This window comes from Pseudopipra pipra, chromosome 27 (genome assembly GCF_036250125.1).
Source record: "Pseudopipra pipra isolate bDixPip1 chromosome 27, bDixPip1.hap1, whole genome shotgun sequence".
Lineage (NCBI taxonomy): Eukaryota > Metazoa > Chordata > Aves > Passeriformes > Pipridae > Pseudopipra > Pseudopipra pipra.
This window is the reverse complement of record NC_087575.1, coordinates 3,998,028-4,022,425: the sequence shown is the minus strand read 5'-3', so window position 1 is coordinate 4,022,425 and position 24,398 is coordinate 3,998,028. Positions and strand designations below refer to the sequence as shown.

The window sequence follows — 24,398 nt, the reverse complement described above, 5'->3', positions numbered from 1 at the left end:
TATGCGGCTCCTTCCTGCTCCGGCCGGGGCCGCCCCGCTCTTAAAGGGGCCGCGCGCCGCCCCCCCCCTCCCGCCCCCCCCCCCCTCCCGCCCCCCCCCCCCTCCCGTCACACGCGGGGCGCAGCCACTCCGCGGCCGGGGGGGGGCGCAGCGAGGGGACAGGGGGGTGCGGGGGGGACGCGGCGAAGGGACCCCGGGAGGGACACCCCCCGAACACCCCCGCGGCGCGCGGGGAGTGGGATGGTCCGCGCCGCCCCCCCCCCCCCCAAACAGCGAGTGTCACCCCACGCGTGTCACGGGGTGGGGGGACCGCGGGGAGACACCCCCGCCCCGGGCAGGTTACACGCACCAACCCCCTGCCTGGGGAGCGTCACGCAGAGCCCGAGAGACCCCAGACCCACGCGTGGCACGGGGGGGAAACACCCTCCTGGGGGAGTGTCACACACCCCCTGAGAGACCCCAGACCCACGCGTGTGACGGGGGAGGGGACTGCGAGGAAACACCCCCCTGGGAGACCCCAGACCCACGCGTGGCACGGGGCGGGGGGCTGCGGGGAAACAACCCCCCTAGGGAGTGTCACACACCCCTGAGAGACCTCAGACCCACGCGTGCCACAGGGTGACGGGACTGCAGGGAGACCCTCCCTGGAGAGAGTCACACCCCCCCTGAGAGACCCCAGACCCACGCGTGGCATGGGATGGGGGGACTGCAGGGAGACACTCCCTAGGGAGAGTCACACACAGCCCTGAGCGCCCCCAGACCCACGCGTGTCACAGGGTGGGGGGGACTGAGGGGAGAAACCCCCCCGGGGAGTGTCACACACACACACACACGCCCTCGAGTGACCCCAGACCCTCTCGTGTCACCCCACAGAGCACCCCCTCTCCGGCCCCTTCTGGGTCACCCAACCCAAGTGTCACCCCACGGGGCAGCCCCCGCATGACCCCAGACCCACTCGTGTCCCCACCTGGCTCCCCCGGGCCCTCTGGGTCACCATACCTGTGTGTCCCCCACTGGGTACCCCCACGCTCCCCTAAAACCACTCGTGTCACCCCACGGGACCACTCCTGGGTCCCTCTGGGTTAGCCTTCACACGTGTCACCCCCCACAGCCCCAGACCCACTCATGTCACCCCCAAACCCACATCACCCCATAAGGTACCTCCCCACACCCCACGGGACCCACCCGTGTCACCCCCACACCCCCAGACCCACTCCTGTCACCCCCAACCCATGTCACCCTATCAGGTACCTCCCTGCACCCCCAGACCCACCCGTGTCACCCCCCACAGCCCCAGACCCACTCCTGTCACCCCCAACCCACATCACCCCATCAGGTACCTCCCCACACCCCCAGACCCACCCGTGTCACCCCCAACCCACGTCACCCCATCAGGTACCTCCCTGCACCCCCAAACCCACCCCCACCACGTGTCACCCCCCGGGACCCTCCCCACACCCCAGCCCCACCCGTGTCACCCCACACACTCCCAGACCCACCCGTGTCACCCCACAAGGCGCCCCCCCCCTCCCCTCCTCATGTCACCCCCTGTGTCACCTCCCCACGCCCCCAAACCCACCCGTGTCCCCCCTCGGCCCCGCCACGTGTCCCCAGCCCCCCCATCACCCCCTTTACTCCCCCCCCCATATCCCTGAGATTCCCACCGCATTCCCAGCCCTCCCCCCCCACGCTGGGAAGGGGACACGGAGCCCAAGGTCACCGGTGGGCTGGGAGCCAGCCTGGCAAGGACAGGGACAATCCCGCCGGAGCCACCGGCTCCGGGCCCGCCCCGGGCTGGGGGGGACACGGGGACACAACCCCAGCGTGTCCCCCATTCCCCCCATCCCGCTCCGGAGGGAACCTATCCCTAAAACCCGCGTGTTCCCACGTGGGACACCGTGTGTGTGTGTGCGGGGACACCACGCGAGATTTGGGGTGGCTTTGGGCTCAATCGTCGCTTTTTTTTCTTAATTAATTCAAGGAAGAGAAGGAAAGAAAAGCAAAAGCTTCGCTCGACAGCCCCCCCCCCCCAGACTCCAGGGGGCCCCACTCCCCCCCCCCGCGGGATTTTCCCTTTTCTCCCCTTTTTTGCCTTAAATAACCCCGGCTCAGCTCCCCCCCCCTCCCCCAGCCCCCCGCGGGGGGGGGGAAAAGGGATTTTAGGGGCGTTTTGTGGCATTAACCCCATTGTGGGGGTGGGGAAACCGAGGCAGGACGGGGAGGGGGGGGTCGAGGGGTGCCTGGGTGTGTCGGGGGGGCACCGGGAGGGGTTTTTTTTGGGGGGGGGTTGCACCCCCGGGGTTGGGCCCTGCCCTACGTCACAGCCACCCCGAGCGCTTTCGCTTTCCCCCGGCGCTGCCGGGGGCACGCCCAGGGGGCCCCCCCCAAAACGTCGAGCCCCAGTGACCCCCCCAGCCCCTCCCCTGGCACTGGGGCCACCCCAAAAGCAGCTGCAGCACAGACAGAGATCCCCCCTGTGTGTCTGGGGGCGGGGGGAAGACCCTAAAACACCCCCCCCCATCCTGCCCCACAAAGGGAGCGGGGTTTGGGGTGTCCCTTTTTCCAGCCCTTGTTCCTCCCTGCACCCACAAAATGGTGCTGGGGCGCAGGGGTTGTGCTCAAACTCACCCTGGGGACCCCCACGGGACCCCCCCACTGTGATCCCAAACCTCCATGGGTGCAGTGAGTTCGTCCCGGTCTCTGCAGGACACCCCAGACCCTCAGGGACCCCAAAACAGCTGGAGAAGCCAAAGGAGGTGCCCCTAAAAGTGGCACCGCAGGAGCCTGGGGTCAGGGACATCATGGGACCCCCCAAAACTGTCCCAGAAAGAGCCTGGCATCAGGTACCACATCACAGGGACCCCCAAAGTGCCACCATGGGACCCCCAAAGTGCCACCACAGGAGCCTGGCAGCGGGTACGACACCACAGGGACCCCCAAAGTGCCACCACAGGAGCCAGAAAGTGTCACTGCAGGAGCCTGGCATCGGGTACCACACCACAGGGACCCCCAAAGTGCCACCATGGGACCCCCTAAAGTGCCACCACAGGAGCCTGGCATCAGGGATTGCACCAGGGGACCCCAAAAAGTGTCACTGCAGGAGCCTGGCATCAGGGGTGGCACCACTGGACCCCCAAAAATGTCACAGAAGGAGCCTGGCATCGGGTGCCACATCACAGGGACCCCCAAAGTGCCACCACAGGACCCCCCAAAGTGCCACCACGGGAGCCTGGCATCAGGGATGGCACTGTGGCAGGTGCCCAGTGTCACCCCCTGAGCTCCAGCACCACTCACAGCACAAAAAACTTCGCAAAAATCAACTTATTTTCCAATTTTCGGGCTAATTCTGCTCTCCCAGCAGAGCCCAGCTCGGCCTCTCCCTGCTCCTCCTCACCCCAAATATTGAAGACCCACAAATATTTCCCCTCTCCCAAAGGATTCCCAAGCCCATCCCGGCTCCCTCGGGGCGGGATTTAGCTCCTGGGATTCCACATCCATCCCATCCAGGGCTGCCTCTGTGCCCAGATAATTCCAGTATCTCCTGTTTCCGCTGGAGGCAGCCGATGGACAGCGTGGGAAGAGCTGCTGGTGCATCCCAGCGTTCCCCAAACCCCGTCAGTGACATCATTCCCGGCTGGAATTCCGGGCACTTAGGGCACAACCAAGGAGAGAAAACGCCTGGAAATGTAAAGTGCCGTTTATTTATTATTTCCCCTCCTCCTCCCCCCCCCCCCCCCCAATGATGAAAATATCGAGTTTAAAAAAAAAAATTAATTGCACCAACAAACCGCTCGATCCAAACTCTCCTCCTCCTTTCCCTCCTCTTCCTCCTCCAAAACCCAGCACCAAAAACCTATGGAAAATAGCCCGAATCTTTAGGAACTGTCCTCTTCCCCACTTCCCACAGAAAATAAGAGGCAAAAAAAATCCATCACGTTGAGCACCCTGGAGCTCCGGAGTGACTTGTCCGGGCGTGAGCTGAGCCAGCAAGCACAGAACCCCCCCAAATCAGGGGTATCCCTCCCAAAACTGGGGTATCCCTCCCAAATCTGGGGTATTCCCCCAAAAAATTTGGGGTATTCTCCCCCCAGGTTTGCCCTGAGCAGGGCAGTGCCTTCGTCCAGCGCTGGAAAACAGGGAAGGAAAAGGTACACGAAGGGTTTGGGGTTCCCAAGCCCTGGCACTTCATTTTTTGGGGGGGGGGGGAGGCTGCAGTGGTGGGACCTGAGCAGAGGCAGAGGGGATTGGCACCTGTCAGCCTGACTGGGTGAAAAAACAGCCAAAAAAAAGAAGGGAAACGCCCCTCCCTCCCAAAAAAATCCCAAATCCTCAGGGGAGGCTTGGGGGGGGTCGGGGGGGAGCAGGGGAGTGACTCACCCCAAAATACACACGGAGGGAAATGAAGGGGTGGGGGCTCAGCTATGGGGCCCTGCAAGGTCCATGATGGGAGGGACCATTCCAGCCCTTTGGAAAACCCTCTGGATTTGGGATAATGCAGGTCTGGCTGGGTGGGTTCATCCCCACACTGGCCCAGGGGGGCTCCAGGGGGGGCTCCAACAGGGAATCCTGGAGCTCTGCCACATCCACAAGGGATGAGGCCACCCGTGGGATGGGGGAGAGGCAGCTGGAGAGGTGGAAAAACAGGGTCTCACCCTTCCCTGTGCCCTGGGAATGGCGGGGTCAGGAGAGGGACCCCAAATCCTGGGCACGGCCACGGTGACCAACCAGGCTCTGCTCCCACCTCTCCGGGCTGGAAGGAGCCAGGGAAGGAAAATCCACGCTCTGCCCTCATCCTGACACTGAAAAGTGGGAGCCACAGCCCTGGGGGGATTTGCCCACCCCCAGCTCCCACCTGATTCCCTCCGACTGATCCGGCCCCTTCCCTGAACATCCAAGCACGTGACAAGACCAGGCTTGGAAACAACCGTTTAAAAGGAAAACCAGGAAAGAAAAAGAAAATAATAATAAAAAAAACCAACCAAAAAAGCACAAGTCTTTGCTCTGAGGGGCAGGAGGAGCCCAGTGCTGTGTCTCCTCCATAAATCACCCCCCAAGACCACCCCCTGTCCCCAGGCAGGGCAGTGACACCGTTTTGGGCCACCCCAGACAGGGTTTCTCCATTCCTGATCCCGCTGATTCTCCACCCCGGGAGCGAAAAGCAGGGAGGAGGTGAAGCATCACCCTCCCCATCCCCTGCCACCACCTCCCACAGCCCCCACAAACCCCCCCACACCCTGTTACCTTCTCGTTTTCAACCGAACACGACACCAAAAAAAAACCCAACAAATTAAAGAAAAAAAAAAACCAACCAAAAAAAAAATCAACACAAGCAGCACCACAATTCCCAAAGTGTCAGGAGCTCCAGAGCCGGAGCAGAGGCCTGGAAAACACCCCCTCCTCCCCTTAACACACACATCAAAAGAAACCAACCCCGCTCGGGCCGGGGAGGGAGGGAGGGGGGGTCGGACGATGAAAACACTTCCGAAGGGTCGGTGCTTTGGCTGCTGGGAGTCGGGGGGAGGGCTGGGAAAGGAGGAGGAGGAAGGAGGGCAGTTCTGTGGCGGAGGGAAGGAGAGGAGGTGGTGCCAGAGGCAGCTGCGGTGCCAGCGGGGCTCACACGGCAGCGCGGGTGGGGGTGCTGGGCTGGTTCAGCCGCAGCGTTCGGCACAGCCAGCCCGCGAAATCCACCTCCTCCACCTCGGAGCGCTTGATGAAGGTGTGACTCTGCAAGCACAGGGGAGAAAAAAAAAAAAACAAAAACAAACCAAAAACAGGGTTAGGAGCACCCTCCCCGGCTCCCAAAGCAAAGCCCTTGGGCTGTGGGATACACCCTGGAGAGGGGAGAAGGTGCTGGTGCTGGGAAAACAGCTGCTCTTTGCAGTCCTGTGCCAGGGTCTCAGCATCCTCACGGGGAGGGATTTCTTCCCAATATCCCATCTAGCCCCACCCTCTGGCAGTGGGAAGCCATTCCCCTTGGCCTGTCATCCCAAGTCCCTCTCCAGCTCTCCTGGAGCCCCTTTAGGCCTCGGAAGGGGCTCTCAGATCTCCCTGGAGCCTTCTCTTCTCCACCTTGGCCTTGGACACTTCCAGGGTCTGGCAGTCACAGCTTCTCTGCCCAACCTGTGCCAGGGCCTCACCACCCTCACAGGCAGGAATTCCTTCCCAACATCCCATCTAAATTTCCCCTCTTTCACTTTGAAGCCATTCCCTGTATCCTTATCCCAAGTCCCTCTCCAGCTCTCCTGGAGCCCCTTTATGTCCTGGAAGGGGCTCCGAGGTCTCCCTGGATCCTTCTCTTCTCCAGGTGAACACCCCCAGCTCTCCCAGCCTGGCTCCAGCCTTTGGAGCATCTTTGTGGCCTCCTCTGGACTTATTCCAGCAGCTCCACATCCTTTGGATGCTGGTGCCCCAGAGCTGGAGGAAGCTCTGCAGGAGGGGTCTCACCCGAGCTGGGCAGAGGGGCAGAATCCCCTCCTTCCCCTGGCTGTGGGATGAGCCCAGGACATGGATGGATTCCTGGGATGTGAGCACACCTTTCCAGCTCGGATTCAGCCCCCACTCACATCCACCTGCCCGGGTGAGGAGCCAGGTTTGGCTCAGGCACCTCAGCAGACACCGGACAGGCGGGTGGTTCCCCGATACCATCAGCGCCTTTGAACCAAAGGTGGGTGAGTCACTCCCTCTCCCTGCCTCCATTTGGCTCATCCTAAAGCTCAGCCCTGGGAGTTTCCAGCCTTTGGAGCAAGAGGCTCATCAGAGGGAAGGGGCAGCAGTTGGTAGAGCTGGTAGAAAATTCTCTCTCCCCCCCTCACTCACCATCAGCATCTTCAGATCTGCCCGTTCCGCCGGGTTCTTAATTAAGCTGAAATGAGAAGAACAAGAGAGAAAAAAAATCAATGTGAGACATTCCCTGGGGGAAAAGTGGTTATCAGGCTGGATAGAGAGAGGTCTCCAGCTTCCCCCAAAGCCACTGGGCCCCCTGGCTCCTTCCCTGGCTCCGTCCCCACCAGCCCAGCTCCCAAGGAGAGCCGAGGGATCCGTGTCTTCCATGGGGATAAATTGCACCCTGCAAAGGGAGAAAAGGCCCTAAAGCTTGGCAGGAATTAGTAGTGATCCTTGTAACATCCAATCCCTGGTTTAATGGGAGCTGTGGCAGCACCTTCAGGTGTCCCCCCACCCCACCAGAAGGGCTGGTGTGTTCCTGGTGCCTCTGGGGTGACTCAGCCCCGGGAATCTGCTCCACCATCCCCCCCTTTGCCAGATTTAGAAGGAGCTGGGATCCTGCTCAGCATCCCCCCAGATAAACTGCTTTTATTCCAAGCCTTCTCGAGGCTGGAGTTGCCAGCACAGCACTGCAGAGAAGGCAGGGAGGGATCACCCAGAGCCCTGCTGAACACCTCGGGGGGAGCAGCAGCTTGCAGGGCTGTCAGGGAGCATGGACAGGCCTCCCCCTCCAGCCAGGAGATGAAATCCTTACCATTTATTTACAAACTCCTGGAAATCTTGCGTGAAAACTCCATTTGGCAGCTTGGGAGGTGGCTGTGGAGAGAAGGAGAAGGGTTTCCTGCATCACTGTGGGGTTAATGTGCCAAAACATCCAGGGTCACCTGCAGTCTCAGTGAGCTCAGTGCTCTACAACCATCCTCACCCTCACTGCTTTTCCAACCAGGACATGGCTCCTTGCCATTCCTTGCCCTGCTCCTCCAGCTCACCCTGCAGCTGGGGGGACCCAGAGCTGGGAAATCAAAATCCAAGCATCTCAATTCCCTCTCCAGCCTCACAAATCCCAGCTCTGGCACCGCCTTGGGCTGATGAAACAACCCAGAAATGATAATTGGGGTCAACTCCCATCCCCTTGGAAGGGGAAACTGCTCCTTCCACCCCCACGAGTCTGACAGGACAAGGGGGAAGGGCCTTAAGCTGAAGGAGGGCAGGGTTGGATGGGATATTGGGAAGGAATTCCTCCCTGTGAGGGTGGTGAGGGACTGGGATGGATTTCCCAGAGAAGCTGTGGCTGCCCCATCCCTGGAAGTGTCCAAGGGCAGGTTGGAGCAACCTGGGATAGTGGATAAAGTGTCCCTGCCATCCAGGGGGTGGCACTGGATGAGCTTTAAGCTCCTTCCAACCCAAACCAACCCGGGATTCCACGACTAACAACCATTTCCAAGCCCACCCTGACTCAGCAGAGTGGACACATCACTCTGGCACCTCTGGAATGCCCGTGGAAAACAAACACCCACCTCATTAACTATATAATCCAGCAGTTCAAAGATGGCCATGGCAGGCCGACTGTCCATCCCGTGGCCTGCGTGGGGAAGGGGACAAAAACAGTGGTCAGGGGCTGTTTGGGGACAGCAAAGGACTTAAATTTTGTGTGCAGACCGTGCCTGTGGGACTCCTGCTGGGAGAGGCAGAGGCGACTCGCCGGGGAACCGAGTTGTGGTTAAAGAGAAAACCAACCACATTCCGAAATTTCGGGTTTCTTTCACCAGGCCTGCACAGTCCAGACTTATTTCCTTGCTCGGAGCACTTGGAGAGCACCATCTGCTGCTGATGGTGCCTTCTGCTTCCAAGGGAGTGGCTCCAGCCTCCTTGGAACCCCGGTGCTCCTTTGGTGCTCTTGTGAGAGCTCCCAGCAAAGCTCTTCCCAAAAAACCGCCTCAGGCTTGAAAGGAACTTGCCGGGGGAGCGCCAGGGGCTGTGGCAGTGCCCCTCCAAGTGGTTCATTCCCAGCAGAGGGGACACAGCAGGGTCCAAAGGACGGATTTGGGATGCCACCTCCACCTCCCCACGCACGCCCGGATCCTGCCTGCCTCGCCCGGGGGTTCCCAGCTCAGTTCCAAGGCGGCTTCCCTAAAAAACCACTCCTTTCCCAGCACAACCTCCTCCTCCTCCTGCGGCTCTCCCAGCCCCCAGCCCCTCGTTCCCCCACACGTGAGGTGTTGGTTGCAGTCACACCACAGCCCCTACCACTGACGGGGCGTCCTGGGGGCCTGGCCCGCGGCGAGACGCTGTGGGACTCTCCCTCCGCCCCGTCCACCACAGGACGGCCAAATATTGCTTCCAGTTCCTTGGAGTCTGGCGGGGGGATTGGGTACCTTCCGATCGACAGCTCCACCAGGGACAGCCCCATGCTCCAGATGTCCGACTGCACCGAGTAGTGAGTGCCCTGCAAGCGCTCGGGCTGCAAGGGAAGAGCAACGGGAACGGGGTCAGCGGGCTGGGAATGCCGAGGGAGGGACGGCCACGGGCTTGGGATGGTCACACACAGAGCACAGGGACATCCACTGACATGGAATATCAACACACAGAGCATGGGAATATCCACTGACATGGAATATCAACACACAGAGCACAGGGACATCCACTGACAAGGAATATCAACACACAGAGCACGGGAATGTCACGGGCTGGGAATGCCGAGGGAGGAACGGCCACGGGCTTGGGATGGTCACACACAGAGCACAGGGACATCCACTGACATGGAATATTGACATAGAGAGCATGGGGACATCCACTGACATGGAATAGTCACACAGAGCACAGGAACATCCACTGACATGGAATATCAACACACAGAGCATGGGAACATCCACTGACATGGAATATCAACACAGAGAGCATGGGGACATCCACTGACTTGGAATATCAACACAGAGAGCACGGGGACATCCACTGACTTGGAATGTCAGTGGGCTGGGAATGCCGAGGGAGGGACGGCCACGGGCTTGGGATGGTCACACACAGAGCACAGGGACATCCACTGACATGGAATATCAACACACAGAGCACAGGGACATCCACTGACTTGGAATATCAACACACAGAGCACAGGGACATCCACTGACTTGGAATATCAACAGAGAGCATGGGGACATCCACTGACATGGAATATTGACATAGAGAGCATGGGGACATCCATTGACTTGGAACAGTCACACAGAGCACAGGAACATCCACTGACATGGAATATCAACACAGAGAGCATGGGGACATCCACTGACATGGAATGTCAGCGGGCTGGGAATGCTGAGGGAGGAACGGCCACGGGCTTGGGATAGTCACACACAGAGCATGGGAATGGCCACTGACATGGAATATCAACAGAGAGCATGGGGACATCCACTGACATGGAATAGTCACACAGAGCACAGGAACATCCACTGACAAGGAATATCAACACACAGAGCATGGGAATGTCACGGGCTGGGAATGCTGAGGGAGGAACGGCCACGGGCTTGGGATAGTCACACACAGAGCATGGGAATGGCCACTGACATGGAATATTGACACAGAGCATGGGGACATCCACTGACATGGAATATCAACACACAGAGCATGGGAATAGCCACTGACATGGAATAGTCACACAGAGCACAGGGACATCAAAGGACTGGGAATATTGACAGAGGAACAGCCACTGCCATGGAATATTGACACACAGAGAGCACAGGAATATCCACTGCCTTGGAATATCAGCACTCAGGGTCATAAATATCCTGTGCTGGAATTAAATGGATGAGACTCATACTCCAGGGCCTAAAGGGGCTCCAGGAGAGCTGGAGAGGGATCTGGGACAAGGGATGGAGGGACAGGACATAGGGAATGGCTTCCCAGTGCCAGAGGGCAGGGATAAATGGGATATTGGGAAGGAATTTCTGGCTCTGAGGGTGGGGAGGGACTGGGATGGAATTCCCAGAGAAGCTGTGGCTGCCCCATCCCTGGAAGTGTCCAAGGCCAGGTTGGAGCAACCCGGGATAGTGGGAGGTGTCTCTGTCCACAGCAGGGGGTGGGACTGGATGGGCTTTAAAGTCCCTTCCAACCCAAACCACTCCTTGATTCTGTGATATCCCAGTGGTCTCTCCATTCCAAGTCTCCACCCTTCCAGGGAAAGGGCGGTCCCAAAAGGGTCACGGGCAAAGAGGATGGAAAAGAAGCATCATGTGCAGACATAAAGCACTTGTAGCACCTCATCCACAGCTCCAGCTCAGCAGCATTTACAGCTGCTGATGTTTGGGAACACACAGCAGGAATCTTTCTGTGTCCTGAAATCTAACTGATTGACAAAAGTTTTATTTTCCTGCTCATCCCTGTTTCACATCCAGGGGCAAAAAGTCCACACGAGGCTCTTACCGTCCAGAGAGGAAAAAAAAAATTAAAAATAAATCCATCCCTGCAAGTCATCCCCACTGGCAGCTCCGAGGCAGCTTGGAGCCAGTGCCTGGGTGCAAAGGGGATCTTATTTTTAAATAGCCCCCAGTCTAACTATAACTGGGCTTGACTAACCATTCCCAAAATACGAGAGCAGCTCAGACCTGAGCGCCCGAGTGCAGTGTGGGGCCTGCCCTGACATCCCCACCCACCCCCTGAATTTTGGGCACCAATTTGGTTCTTGCAGGTGTTCTCTCATAGGAATTCTTCAAGGTCAAGTTGGACAGGGCTTGGAACAACCTGCTCCAGTGGGAGGTGTCCCTGCCCATGGCAGGGGATGGGACTGGATGGGCTTTAAGGTCCCTTCCAGCACAATCCATTCTGGATTCACTCTCACTGGCTGGCTCCAGTTTGGCTTTAATTTCCCAGTAGCCTGCACCAAATCCCAGCTGCACTGAAGTGGTTTTACCCCTGTTTACCCCCAGAGGAGGTGGGTGGATCAGCACCAGTTTTTGTACAGAGCTTTGCAAGCAGAAAGGGATTTTTTGAACCCCCAAAAACGCACTAAAATAAAACAGGGAGGGACAGGACACAGGGAATGGCTTCCCACTGCCAGAGGGCAGGGATAGATGGGATACTGGGAAGGAATTCCAGGCTGTGAGGGTGGGGAGGGACTGGGATGGATTTCCCAGAGAAGCTGTGGCTGCCCCATGCCTGGAATTTGCAGGATCTGAAATGTCTTTCCCTGCAAGTCTGTGCATCTCCACGTGCTTGGGGAGCACAGCCTGGAGCTGAGAGGCCACCAAGTCCTTGAGAGGATGAGGAGGTCTCTGCTTCTCCCACTTCCAAAGGCTCACCCCAAAACAAACCAGGGTGGAAACTCAGAGCGAAGCCACGAGCAAACCATCCTCATCCCAATTCTGTTTTGTTGAACCCAAATGCCCCCCTCCCCAAAAAAAAACCCATCTGGGAGGAACTTACAGACATGTAGGACCGAGTTCCCACAAAGGAGTTGGCCATGGAGTCGATGAGCTGCCCGCTGACCCCGAAATCACACAGCTTGATCTCCCCTCGGGAATTCACCAGGATGTTGGAAGGCTTCACATCTGGGAAGAGATGCCAGGGAGGGCAGAGTGAAGGGGGTGACACCCCCGGGGGCTCCTGCACTTGCAGGAGCAGCTATTTTTAGGTTCCTCTCCTCTCACCTCTGTGCATGATCTGGTGCTTCTCCCGCAGATAGGCCAAGCCTCGTAAAACCTGGGAGGAATCCAGAGGCTGGATGAGATCAGAGCTGGGAAGGGAAGAGCTTTCCCTCCCTCAGGACACGCTGCAGGGGGAGGGAACTGCCCCGTGGTGCACACAGGGTTCAGGGTTTGCAGTTTATCACATAGAGCCCATCCCAGAGCTTGGCTTAACCACCCAAAAAAAGCTTCTCCCGACCCCTCACCACCACCCAGAGGAACCCAAAGGGCTTGGAGCTGGGAAAAGGGCTTGGGAATATGCTCTGCCCTCCCCTCTGGCACACAACACTGGCCTCCTGCCCCAGGTCAGGATTGGGAAGTGCACGTGGGGAAACACAAAAAGCTTCCCGAGGCAAACCCAGCATTCCCAGGAAATCCTGCCTGGAGGCCTGAGGAGCCACCACAACTCACCGCTATACTGACTTTGCCCAAGATTTCCTCGGGAATTCTTTTGGCTTCTTTCAACACTTGATCCAAAGAGCCGCCGTCCTAAAACGGGAGAACTTTGGGAATGACCCACAGGCCAATTCCCAGCAGGAAAACAAGAGCTGGGCAGGGGTGGATAAGCAGCACAGAGCATCCTCAGCACCGAGAGATTTCTGCTGATCTGAGCTCGACTTTATCACTTGAAAACCATTTTTAATGCTGGTTTGTGGAAACGCAGGGATGATGCTGCTGGTGCTGATTTGGAGGAGAAATAGTGTTCATTTGCCACCAGAAACAGCAGAATTTGCTCACTGAGCTTCTGAGCAGGCTCAGGAGGGCGGTGGGTTGGCAACATTTCCGTTTGGCCAACCCCCAAACCTCTGCTTCCTCTTCCCCAAAAGTCGCTCCCTCTCTCCCCCCCCTCGATTTGAGGCCCGAGCGGGAGTTTGTGGCTCCCACCAGGAGCAGAGCAAGGAGCCAGCACAGCTGCCAGTGCCCCAAGCTGGCAGGGGAGATGGAATTTGGAAGGATGAAAGAGGAGGGGCTGCTCTCACCATGTGCTCCATGCAGATGGAGATCTCCCCGTCGCTGTAGAAGGCCCCGTAGAACCCCACGATGTAGGGGGAGTTACACTCGTGCAGCACCTGCAGCTCCCTGATGATCTGGTTCCTGATGGCAGGTTTGATTTCCAGGTGAATCAGCTGCCAAGAAAGAAAAAACAGGGCAGGGAGTCAGGGTGGAACACCTGGGAAAAAAAAGAACAACTCACGGGAAGCGTGTGAGCAAGTCCTGGGTGCTGGGAGAAGTAAAATCAAGGGAAGCTCTGCTTTGGAACAGAGTTTATCCCACCTGCAGGTTAATATTGAGGATAAAGTGACAGCTCAAAGGGGAATGACTTCAAATGACTTGGCAGAGGGCAGGGTTAGATGGGATATTGGGAAGGAATTCCACCCTGGGAGAGTGGGGAGGATCTGGGATGGATTTCCCAGAGAAGCTGTGGCTGCCCCGTCCCTGGAGGTGTCCAAGGCCAGGTTGGAGCAACCTGGGAGAGTGGAAATGTCCCTGCCCGTGGCAGGGGGTGGAATGAAACAATCTTTAAGGTGCCTTCCAACCCAAGGCAGGCTGTGATTCCATGATGAAGGCAGAGGGAGAGCTCTCTGCTCCCTTGTCAGGGAGGGAAGGCCACGACCGCGCCGGGATTGCACCGGACGGGAGCGGAAAGACGAGTCACAGGTTTGATCTCAGCAGCTCTGACTCAGCACACACAGGACCATTTTCACAAGCTCTTGTAGGTGTTGTAAGAAGGTGCTCTGAGATCAAGGAAACCACAGGAAAAAGAAAGAAAAAAAAAACAAACCCCAACCCCGTGAAGGTTCTGCACGAGAACGAGCGGCCGCTTCTGGGGTCAGTTAATGCAGCTGTGGGGAGGGAAACCCCCCTGTTCTGGTGGGAGGTGTCCCTGCCCATGGCAGGGGGGTGGAACTGGGTGAGCTTTAAGGTCCCTTCCAACCCAAACCACGCTCTGATTCCATGATCCCAACAGCAGGAGGGAGCAGAGGCCCTGGAGCAGTTGTGCTGCTCCCGCCGAGCCTCTTCCAACAGGCACACGAAGCATCTCCTGATTTTCTACTGCAGCAGAAGATGCTCCCCATAAATCCAAGTCTGAGAGGAATCAGTCACTGCTTGGAATGACCTTTGGGATCTGTTAAGTGGGTGGTGAGGGGTGAGGAACGTGTATCCCAAAGCCATCCCTCCCTCTGCCACTTCCAGCCCTCCTCAGCCACAACCCTCACGGGATCTCCTTCCAGCTGCTTCTGGCCAGTTTATCCATCAAAACCAGCTTCACTGGGAAAAAAAAATAACCTCATGTGTTCACATCAGGGTGTCCAAACCCCAGGGATCTGTCGCAGAGGCCTCTCCCAAAGGAGGACTTGGAGACAGGATCCATGTAAAACCTGCCTGGGGGCTGCCAGGACCGTGCTCCTGACCCAGGTGAGGGTGCAAACAGGGAGAATCCAACCAAAACAGGGAGAATCCAACCAGAACCAGCCCTCCCAGAGCCAGGGAGAGCCTCAGACACTGCCCAGCCCCTCGTTACCTTCCGTGCCATGACGAGCCCTGAGGGTTTGTGCTGCACTTTGGTGACCACGCCGCCGTTTCCAGCCCCCAGCTCGGAGATCCTCTCAAAGTCATCGTCCTTGAGCTCTCCCACTTTGGCTTTCTGGGTGAGGAAAGCTTCCAGGCGCTTCTTCTGCTGCTCATCCAGCTCCAGCTCCTCCAGCTTCTTCTGCAGGTCCACCAGGTTCGCCCTGAGGAGAGGAGGAGGAGATGGGAGCACGCTCAGCAGCGGGGAAAGGTTTCATTTTTTTTAGGGGAATGCCTTAAAACCATCCCCTGACACGTCCTGAGCCCCCTGGCAGAGCAGCAGGGCTAAAGCAAAGCTCCAGGGAGAGGCAGAGCCCGGCTCCAATCCCTGCCCAACACACACATCTCCTCTGGAGAGGAGCTTTGGAGCAGTCAGCTGTTCTGGGAGAGCCCAAGGAGTAGGGAAAATCCTTCAATCCTTAAAGAGGCAGCACAGCAACCAGCTCCCTGTCCCGGGAAGCCAAGCTTGGGTTTCGCTGAGAAACACGAGAAGGGCTTTCCAAGGGGTCCAGCAGCCCCCCCAGCCCCAAACCCCGAGCACAAAGGGGTGGCTGTGCTCCCCCAGCACCTGCTGAGGGCTCCAGCTGCTCTCTCCCAGTTGCTGCCCACCCCCTTGTCCCCCCCTCACCCACGGGAGGGTCTCACCCCATCCCTCCCACCCAGTGCTCTGATACGAGGCTCTGTTGTCCCCTCTACACATGTCCTGTCTGTTGAGCCCCCATTAATGCCCCAAATCCCCCCCCTCCAATCCCCAGGACCCCATCCCAGCTCCAAGCTGTGTCCCCAGGCCTGCTCCCTGCACACCCCAGGCCTGGTTCTCTCACACCCCAGGCCCCAAGCACCCCCCAGCAAGCCCAGGGACCAGCCCAGCCTCCCCCCTGCCCACCCCACCCCCGTCTGCCCCCAAACCCCCTCCAGCTCTGGCTCCCTGACCCTTCACCCAACCCCAGACCCTCCTCGGGCTGGGCCCATCCAGCCCCTCCAGGCCTGTCCCAAATCCCCCAGGCCTTCCTGGTCCCCTCGACTCTGTCCCAGACCCCCAGACCTGTCCCCAGCCCCCCAAGCCTGTTCCCTGCTCTCCCCCAGACGTGTCCCACCCCCCCACAGGCCCCGTCCCCGCCCCGGCCCGGCCCCCCAGGCCTAGCGCCCGCTCTGCTGCGGTCTCCCCAGCCCGCCCCGCTCCGGCTCCCCCCAGTCCCCGTCCCCTCCCTGTCCCGGTGTGTCCCCCCCAGGGCGCTGTGTCCCCCTCAGGCCCAGTGTCCCCCCCCCAGGCCCGCTCCGCTTGCCAGGCCCGGCCCCCCCCGCGGCCGGGGCGTTCCCTGCCGGCCCTGACTCACTCTGCGGAGCCGTCGGGGCTGGGCCCCTCGGCGGCGCTGGGGGCGATGTTGAGGGCGGGCAGCACCGGCTTCCTCTTGGCCGGCATGGCCGGGCCGGGCCGCGCTGGGGCCGCGGGGGCGCGCCGGCCGCGGGGGCGCGCGGGGGCGGGGCCGCGCCGGGGGGGCGGGGCCTGCAGGGGGCCTATCAGCGGCGGGGACGGGCATGGGAGGCGGGGCCTCGCACGGGTCGAGCGCGGCGGGGACGCGCGGCTCCGGTGGGCGGGGCCTCGGGGAGCCGGGAGGCGGGGCCAAGGGACGGGGCGGAGCCACGGGATGGGGCCGGGGCCATAAACAGGACTTTTGGGGTGGGAATGAGGGCTCTGGGGGGCGGGACTGGGCCTTCGAGGGCTGCGCCGGGGGCCGGGGCGGGACCGCGGACGGGGCCGAGGCCACGGATGGGGCAATGGGGGCGTGGCCGGTGCTTCGGGGGGCGTGACCGAGCCACGGGGGCGTGACCTGGGTCGGGGGGCGGAGCCTCGACAGGACTACGCACAGGGCGGAGGCGGGGCCAGGAGGGGCGGGGCTGAGGGAGTGGAGTCTCGCGAGATCTCGCTGAGGCGGCGGGGGAGGAGGCGGCCATGGCGGCCGGATGGGAGGGACTGGCGGGCACCGGGGGTACCGGCGGTCCCGCCGTGTGAGGGGCGTTAATTAACTAATTAGGGACCCAGCAATAAGCAGGAGCCCCCCCACTTCTCCCCAGCCCGTTCCCTGCCCGACTCCAGGACCCATCACGGGGCGACCCCTCACAGCCCCGGGCGCCCTTTGCCCGGTCTCGGCGGGGCCATAAACCAGGGAGCAGCCGCTGCCCCGTCGGTCAGGGGCCGTGGGGCGGCCGATAAGGGGCCGTGGCCTTGTCCCTGTGCCACGCCTGGGGCACACGGAGCCTTAGTCAGCGCAGGCCCCTCCCTGCGCCCGGGAGCCCGGGATCGGGGGGTCCGGGGAGCCCGGGGGGTTTGGGGATCCCGGGGGGTTTGGGGATCCCGGGGGGTCCAGGTGTCCTGGGAATCTCGGGGGAACAGCTCATGGAGGGGACACGGGTGACAGTGTTGTGCTGACGGCCCTTCACCGTGTTCAGCCATAAACACCCATGAGGGAATCATGGAGTCATGCAATGGTTTGGGTTGGAAGGGACCTTAAAGATCATCCAGTTCCGCCCCCTGCCACGGGCAGGGACACCTTCCACTAGCCCAGGTTGCTCCAAGTCCTGTCCAACCTGGCCTTGGACACTTCCAGGGGTGGGGCAGCCACAGCTTCTCTGCCCAACCTGTGCCGGGGCCTCCCAACCCTCACAGCCAAGAATTCCTTCCCATCTAAATTTCCCCTCTTTCACTTTGAAGTCATTCCCTGTGTCCTGTCCCTCCATCCCTTGTCCCAAGTCCCTCTCCAGCTCTCCTGGAGCCCCTTTAGGCCCTGGAAGGTGCTCTAAGCTCTCGTTGGAGCCTACTCTTCTCCAGCCTGACCTTGGACACTTCCAGGGATGGGGCAGCCACAGCTTCTCTGGGAATTCCATCCCAGCCCTTTACCACTGTCCCAGGGAAGAATTCCCAGTATCCCATCTCTCCCTGCCCTCTGGCAGTGGGAAGCCATTCCCTGTGTCCTGTCCCTCCATCCCTTTGTCCCAAGTCCCTCTCCAGCTCTCCTGGAGCCCCTTCAGGGACTGGAAGGTCACTGAGGGAAACTGAGGCAGGGAGGGCTCAAGCAGCAGAGCCCCAGCCCAGCCCTGGCCACAGGGAGCTGAGGGGCCCAAGGTTTGTTTTGACGTCCCCCGGATGTTTTCTCCAACACCCACCAAATGTGATTTAACGCCGAGATACCCGCCTGAAAAAAAAAGGGAAATTGTCCCCAAAAGTGGGTGAAGGTTCATGGGTAATTATAGCACCTGGACTTCGCTCTGCAGCCCCGGCCCCTCCTGCCCTGCTTGGCAAGGGAGCACAAAAACATGTGGCTAATGAGTTACTGGTCCATTCCCTCCCATCACATCCCGCCGGCCCCGGTCGGGGATATTTCGCAATCCAGGACGTTATTTCTGTGCAGTTGGAGTTTAAACTTTGCCACTCGGGTCAGGGCATCACACAGGAGGAGGAGGAGGAGGCTGGGCTCGGTGTCCACCCCACTGCCCTGCACTCAGAGAGGGTTGAGAGGACAATCTGTGGGATCTCACCCAGGTATGGCCCTCAGCGGGTCCCGTGGGACCATCAGGGTGGAGGGTGAAGGACAGGGTGCAATAAAGCCCCCCCGGGTCTGGGCTGGCCAGACAGATGTCCCAGTAATGACACTGTCCCCAAACCTGGCTTGGAGGACACTTGAGTCGGGGGTTAATTGGTTGGGTGGTGGGTTGGGTGGTGGGTTGGGTGATCAATCAGTCAGAGAGTTGACTGGTCAGTCCATCGGTCAGTGTGTTGGCTATTTGGTCAGTCCATCCTTTGGTCACTTGGCCAACAGGTTGACCATTTGGACTGGTTCTTGATGGGCTCACTGATTGACTGGTCAACCACTTGGTCAGTAGGTCAGCTGGTGGGTTAGTTGGGTTGTCAGTGGGTTGATTGGCCACGTGGGCAAGTGGTCAACTGGCCTGGTGGCTCTCTCTGAATCCAGGGTCTTGAGCAGTGCCTGGGGTGGCACTGAGGGACTGAGTCCCCTCCCTGGGGCTGAATCCCCTCCCTGGGGCTGAATCCCCTCCTTGGGGATAAGTCCCCTCCCCAGTCTCCTCCCCTCCCCTTCCCACCCAAAATGCTTAACCTGCCCTCCCAGAGTGGTCACCCCCAGGCCAGGGCTGGAGGGGGAAGCTGCCCAAGCCCCTCCTGCCCTTGAGGGACCTGAGGGGGTTGTGCCTGCAGGGAGCTCCTGGCTGGGTCATTCTGGAGGGAAAAACAGAGGATTTGGGAGTTTCAGCAGCTGGAAGGAGCTGGGGGGGGGCACTGCCATGCCTGGAGCCCCCACACCCTGTTCTCTCCCTCCCACACATGTAGGGCTTTGCCAGCTGTGCCCACATCTGTGCACAGACAGCCCCAAACCCGCTCCCTGCTCCCTCCCACTGCCCCACGAGGTGTCCCCAGGCCCTGTGCAGCTTGTGCAGGGTGAGGGGGGGACACACGGGGGACAACCAGGGCTGGGCATTGATCCTGTGTCACCTCCCAGCCATGGCCTCCAGCGTGGACAGCCTGGACCTGCTGGACCTTCTCTTCGACCGCCAGGACGGGATCCTGCGCGGGGTGGAGCTGGGAACGCCGCCGGGAGCCTGGCACGAGGGCAGGGTGAGACCCCCGGGCTGGGGGGCTCCCGTGGGCACCCCGGGGTGACAGTGCCCTGTGGTGATGGGTGCTGTGTCCCCACAGCGTGTCCAGGACAGCGAGGACTTGCTCAGCTCCATCCTGGGCTCCGGGGACTCGGCGTCGGACTCGCCCAGCTGGTCCTCGGCCACCAGTGACAGCGGGGTCTCCGAGGACCCCCCCTCGGACCAGCACGACAGCCCCCCCAGGTGCTGTGACGGGGGTCCCCAGGAGGTCCTGTACCCCTACACCAACCCCTGCCGGGCTCAGCCCATCCCAGCGGGGTCTGGGGTCCTGCAGCCCGAGGTCTCCATCGACCTGGGTGAGCCACACTGGGCTGGGGGCACTGGAGGGACTGGGGATACTGGGGGGGTGAGAGGGGTGGGGCAGGTGGGGTCTCTTGGGGCTTGTGAGGAAATTAGGGGAGCTGGGGGGACTGGAGGGAACTGGGGAGAACTGGGAGGTCTGGAGGACTGGTGAGTGGGGAGAGCTTAGGAACTGGGGTGAACTGGGCAGGCTGGTGTTGGTGGGGGAGGCTGGATGAGGAGAGGGGTTTGGGAGGACTGGGGGGGCTGAGCAGCACAGGGTGTTGGGGGGCAGCTGGGGCAGCACCAGAGCAACAGTTTGGGGGGGGCAGAGTCGGGGTCATGGACTGGGCAGCAAGTCAGCCCAGCTGTGGGGCTGTGGCAGGGGGAGGGTCACCCCCAGGGGAGGGACACCAGGGACAGAGGGGGACACAGGACCCCTCACAGCCCTGCTGTGCCCTCACCAGACATGTGGCACCCCGGGTTCTTCCTGGAGGAGAGCCAGGACCCGCCCGTGGTCTCCCCGCCGCCGACCTGTGCCCTCACTGTCAAGGACCTGCTGCTCTCGGGCAGCTCTGACAACGTGAGTCCCTGTCCCTGTGTCCCCAGCACTCCCTGTCTGCAGCCTTGGCCCCTCCTGGCCACTGATCCCCTCCATTCCCATCCCTATCCCTCCCCATCCCCACACTAGGGTCCTATCCCTTGTCCCTGGACCACAATCCCCCCCCAGTTCTGCCCCATCCCTCCACATCCCCACATTCCCACACCATGGTCCCATCCCTTGTCCCTTCCTGGACTACAATTCCCCCCATTCCTGCTCCCATCCCTCCCCATCCCCACACTTGTCCCCTTTCCCACACCATGGTCCCACCCTGGACTATGATCCCCCCCATTTCTGCCCTCATCTCTCCCCATCCCCACACTTGTCCCCTTTCCCACCCCATGGTCCCATCCCTTGTCCCTTCCTGGACCACGATCCCCCCCATTCCTGCCCCCATCCCTCCCCATCCCCACACTTGTCCCCATTCCCACACCACGGAGTGAGGTTGTCCCTCCCTGGCCCACGATCCCACCCCCTGTCCCCACCACAGTCCCTGGGGTGACCATTCCCTGTTCCCACAGCAGCCACAGGCTCCCGGCTCCCTGCTCCGGCCAAACCAGGGCCACTTCCAGGAGCTGGTGCTGACGGAGGACGAGAAGAAGCTGCTGGCCAAGGAGGGGGTGACCCTGCCCACGCAGCTGCCCCTCACCAAGGTGGGTCCCAGCAGGCCTGGGGAGGGTGTGGGGTGGGGGAGATCCCATCCCCAGCGTCCCTGACCCCCCTCCCCGTGTCCCCCAGTACGAGGAGCGGGTGCTGAAGAAGATCCGGCGGAAGATCCGGAACAAGCAGTCGGCTCAGGAGAGCCGCAAGAAGAAGAAGGAATATATCGACGGGCTGGAGAGCAGGTACGGACCCCACCCCTCAGCCTGGGCACGGGGGCACCCTGGGGGGCACAGCCAGCCCCCCCAGCTGTCCTCCTGATCCCAGCCCCTTCTCCCTGTCCCCCAGGATGTCGGCGTGCACGGCCCAGAACCAGGAGCTGCAGAGGAAAGTCCTGCACCTGGAGAAGCAGAACTCGTAGGTGTTCCCAGGGTGGGATGGGGACAGCTGGGACACCCCCCTCACTCCCAGACCTGCTGGAGAGGCCTGGGGGGCTCACAGGCTCTCCTTGTTCCCAGATCCCTCCTGGAGCAGCTGAAGAAGCTCCAGGCCCTCGTGGTCCAGTCGAGCAACAAGGCGGCGCAGACGGGAACCTGCCTGGCGGTGTGTGGGGCTCCAACCCCCCGGGGTCTTCGGGGTGGGAAGGGGTGGATGGATGCATGGATGGATGGATGGATGGATAGAGAGATGGAGTCCCTCCATGTGCTAAAGCAGAGGGATAGATGCTCCAGAGTTGGAGGGATGGATGGAGACAGGGATGGGTGAATGAAGGGATAGGGGGAAGCAGGGATGGATGGATGAAGGGAAGGAAGGACACAAGGATGGATGGATGGATGGATGGAGGCAGGGAGGCAGGGAGGCAGGGAGGGATGGAGGGTGGGGATGGGTGGGTGGATGGATGAAGGGGTGGATGGAGAAAGACAAGGATGAATGGCTGGAGGCAGGGATGGATGGATGGAGGCAGGGATGGGTGGATGGATGGAAGTGCACTGGCAGGAGCACATGCCCCAGGAGGGATGGAGGGATGGACACAGTCCTGGCTCTGCCACCAGCCCCTCCCTGGGAGCTGTGTCCCAGCCCCTGGTCCCCTCCACTGCTGTGTGGTGATGTCCCCTCTGTCCCCAGGTCCTGCTGCTCTCCTTCACCCTCATCGTCTTCCCCTCCGTCAGCCCCTTCGCCCCCAGCAAGGACGAGCCCAACGGCGACTTCAGGCCAGTGCGAGGTGAGGGCTGAGCTGGGCTGAGCTGGGGCTGTGCCAGGCTGTGCCAGGCGGTGCCAAGGCTGAGCTGGGGCTGTGCCAGGCTGTGCCAGGCGGTGCCAAGGCTGAGCTGGGGCTGTGCCAGGCGGTGCCAAGGCTGAGCTGGGCTGAGCTGGGGCTATGCCAGGCTGAGCTGGGGCAGTACTGGGCTATGCCAGGCTGTCCTGAGGCTGTGCTGGGACTGAGCCGGGGCTGAGCTGGGCTGTGCTGGGGCTGTGCTGAGCTGAGCTGAGCTGGGGCTGTGCCAAGGCTGATCTGGGCTGTACCAGGCTGTCCTGGGACTGAGCTGGGCTGAGCTGGGGCTGTGCCAAGGCTGAGCTGGGCTGTACTGGGGCTGTGCCAGGCTGTCCTGGGACTGAGCTGGGCTGTACTGGGCTGTGCTGGGGCTGTGCCAGGCTGTCCTGGGACTGAGTTGGGCTGTACTGGGGCTGTGCCAGGCTGTCCTGGGACTGAGTTGGGGCTGAGCTGAGGCTGTACTGGGGCTGTGCCAAGGCTGAGCTGAGGCTGTACTGGGGCTGTGCCAGGCTGAGCCAAGGCTGAGCTGGGCTGTACTGGGCTGTGCCGGGGCTGTGCCAGGCTGAGCTGGGCTGTACTGGGCTGTACTGGGCTGTGCCGGGGCTGTGCCAGGCTGTCCTGGGACTGAGCTGAGGCTGAGCTGGGCTGTGCTGGGGCAGTGCCAGGGCCGTGCCAGGCCCTCGGGTCCCAGCCCAGGCCCTGACCCTGGCCCCGTGGCGCTCAGTTTTCTCCAGGTCGCTGCACAACGCGGCCGCCTCCCGCGTGGTTCACAGCCAGCCCCAGCCCGGGGACGAGCAGCCCCGGGAGCCCCTGTGGTCGGAGCCCCCCGAGACCCTGCACGAAGCTTTCAGTGGCCACACACACCTGGACAAAGTGTCCCTCAGGAACAAAGTGCCCCTCGGGAACGACACGGCGGCACTGGCCCCCGAGGGGCTGAGCCGCGGGGCCGGGGACGGCACCGACGCCGTGCCAGGGGACAGCCCCACGTCACACCAGAGCCTGGCAGCGCTGGCCTGGTCCAAAGCTGGGCACGGCCACCCCGCCGGGCTGGAGCCAGAGGAGGAGCTTTAGCAGCACCCAGGGACCACGGGGGACGCCACGGGGTGACACAGCACCTCATCCCCTCCGGGATGAGCCCTCGGGGTGACCCCTCCGGGACGTGCCTCCAGCTGCTGGACCCGCTCGGCTTTGCTTGTGCCTGGGAACTGGGAAGAGGAGATCGCTTCCCATTGGCCTTACTGGGAGGGAAGGGGCTGCTCCTGCCCCCTGGGTGCACTGGAAGTTGTGGAAGGGATGAGGGGTCGCTCAGGACGGGGCTGAGGGAGCGGGAGGGGCCCTGGGCTGGTTGGTTTTGCTGATGGTGCAACTGGTTGGTTTTGTTCTTGGGTTGTTTTGGTGTTCTTTTGTTTTTTTATATTTTTATTTTCATCTCTAAATACAAGTTATTTTGGAAAAAAATCCACCTGATTTAATTTAAGAGGGGGTGATCCACAAGGTTTCAAGGAGCCTTGGGCCAGGGGGACCTCAAGCCCAACTGTCTCGAGGCAATGGGGCCCAGGAGAGATGGGACATGTGGCCAGGCCCAGTGGGACACCAGGGCACATCCCACAGCTCCCAGCCCTGCATCCAACTGGGATCCAGCCAGCACCAGTCCCCTTCCATGGCCAAGTGACATGGAATCAGAGAATTATGGAGCAGTTTGGGTTAGAAGGAACCTTAAAGCCCATCCAGTTCCACCCCATGCCACGGGCAGGGACACCTTCCACCATCCCAGGTTGCTCCAGGCCCTGTCCAACCTGGCCTTGGACACTTGCAGGGATGGGGCAGCCACAGCTTCTCTGGGAAAATCCACACCCCCCAGTCTGTGGGATGGGCACAGCCAGGACCTGGTGGTGGCTCATCCCAACCACCACCTGGTGCCAGCTGTCCCACTGATCCCGTGTCACCATCCCAGTGCCCAGACCCCCCATCCTTCTGCTCCCCGAGCTCCAGCTGTGCCCCACAGCTGCCT

At 60.9% G+C, this 24,398-nt stretch overlaps 2 protein-coding genes across 3 annotated transcripts; one reads left to right on the top strand and one right to left on the bottom strand.

The window, feature by feature from the left end:
• Nucleotides 1-3,682: 3,682 nt before the first annotated feature.
• MAP2K2 (mitogen-activated protein kinase kinase 2) lies at nt 3,683-16,440 on the bottom strand. The gene is made up of 11 exons (XM_064637213.1): nt 16,301-16,440; nt 14,917-15,127; nt 13,373-13,519; nt 12,804-12,881; nt 12,357-12,408; nt 12,133-12,257; nt 8,971-9,184; nt 8,241-8,305; nt 7,478-7,539; nt 6,817-6,862; nt 3,683-5,724 (listed from the first exon to the last, which is right to left on the bottom strand). Exons 1-11 carry the CDS (start codon nt 16,384-16,386, stop codon nt 5,614-5,616), a joined length of 1,197 nt encoding a protein of 398 aa, XP_064493283.1. The 5' UTR covers nt 16,387-16,440; the 3' UTR covers nt 3,683-5,613.
• A 913-nt stretch (nt 16,441-17,353) lies between these two features.
• Nucleotides 17,354-24,390, top strand: CREB3L3 (cAMP responsive element binding protein 3 like 3). Of its 2 annotated transcripts, none has more exons than XM_064637208.1 (10): nt 17,354-18,504; nt 19,478-19,593; nt 19,675-19,930; nt 20,381-20,496; nt 21,039-21,167; nt 21,253-21,359; nt 21,463-21,531; nt 21,633-21,717; nt 22,240-22,336; nt 23,112-24,390. In XM_064637208.1, exons 1-10 carry the CDS (start codon nt 18,279-18,281, stop codon nt 23,456-23,458), a joined length of 1,548 nt encoding a protein of 515 aa, XP_064493278.1. In that variant the 5' UTR covers nt 17,354-18,278; the 3' UTR covers nt 23,459-24,390. The 2 variants fall into 2 exon arrangements, with proteins under 2 accessions (XP_064493278.1, XP_064493277.1); XM_064637207.1 differs by having other exon boundaries at nt 17,355-18,504; nt 21,036-21,167.
• Nucleotides 24,391-24,398: the final 8 nt, after the last annotated feature.

Excerpts from the sequence above, each read along its gene's own strand:
- MAP2K2 (XM_064637213.1), bottom strand. The coding sequence starts at position 16,386 with ATGCCGGCCAAGAGGAAGCCGGTGCTGCCCGCCCTCAACATCGCCCCC. Across the intron at positions 15,128-16,300 it reads AGCCCCGACGGCTCCGCAGA|GGCGAACCTGGTGGACCTGC; the intron begins GTGAGTCAGGGC and ends TCCTCTCCTCAG. Across the intron at positions 12,258-12,356 it reads GCACCAGATCATGCACAGAG|ATGTGAAGCCTTCCAACATC; the intron begins GTGAGAGGAGAG and ends ATCTCTTCCCAG.
- CREB3L3 (XM_064637207.1), top strand. The coding sequence starts at position 18,279 with ATGTGGCTAATGAGTTACTGGTCCATTCCCTCCCATCACATCCCGCCG. Across the intron at positions 19,594-19,674 it reads GAGCCTGGCACGAGGGCAGG|CGTGTCCAGGACAGCGAGGA; the intron begins GTGAGACCCCCG and ends GTGTCCCCACAG. Across the intron at positions 21,718-22,239 it reads AGACGGGAACCTGCCTGGCG|GTCCTGCTGCTCTCCTTCAC; the intron begins GTGTGTGGGGCT and ends CTCTGTCCCCAG.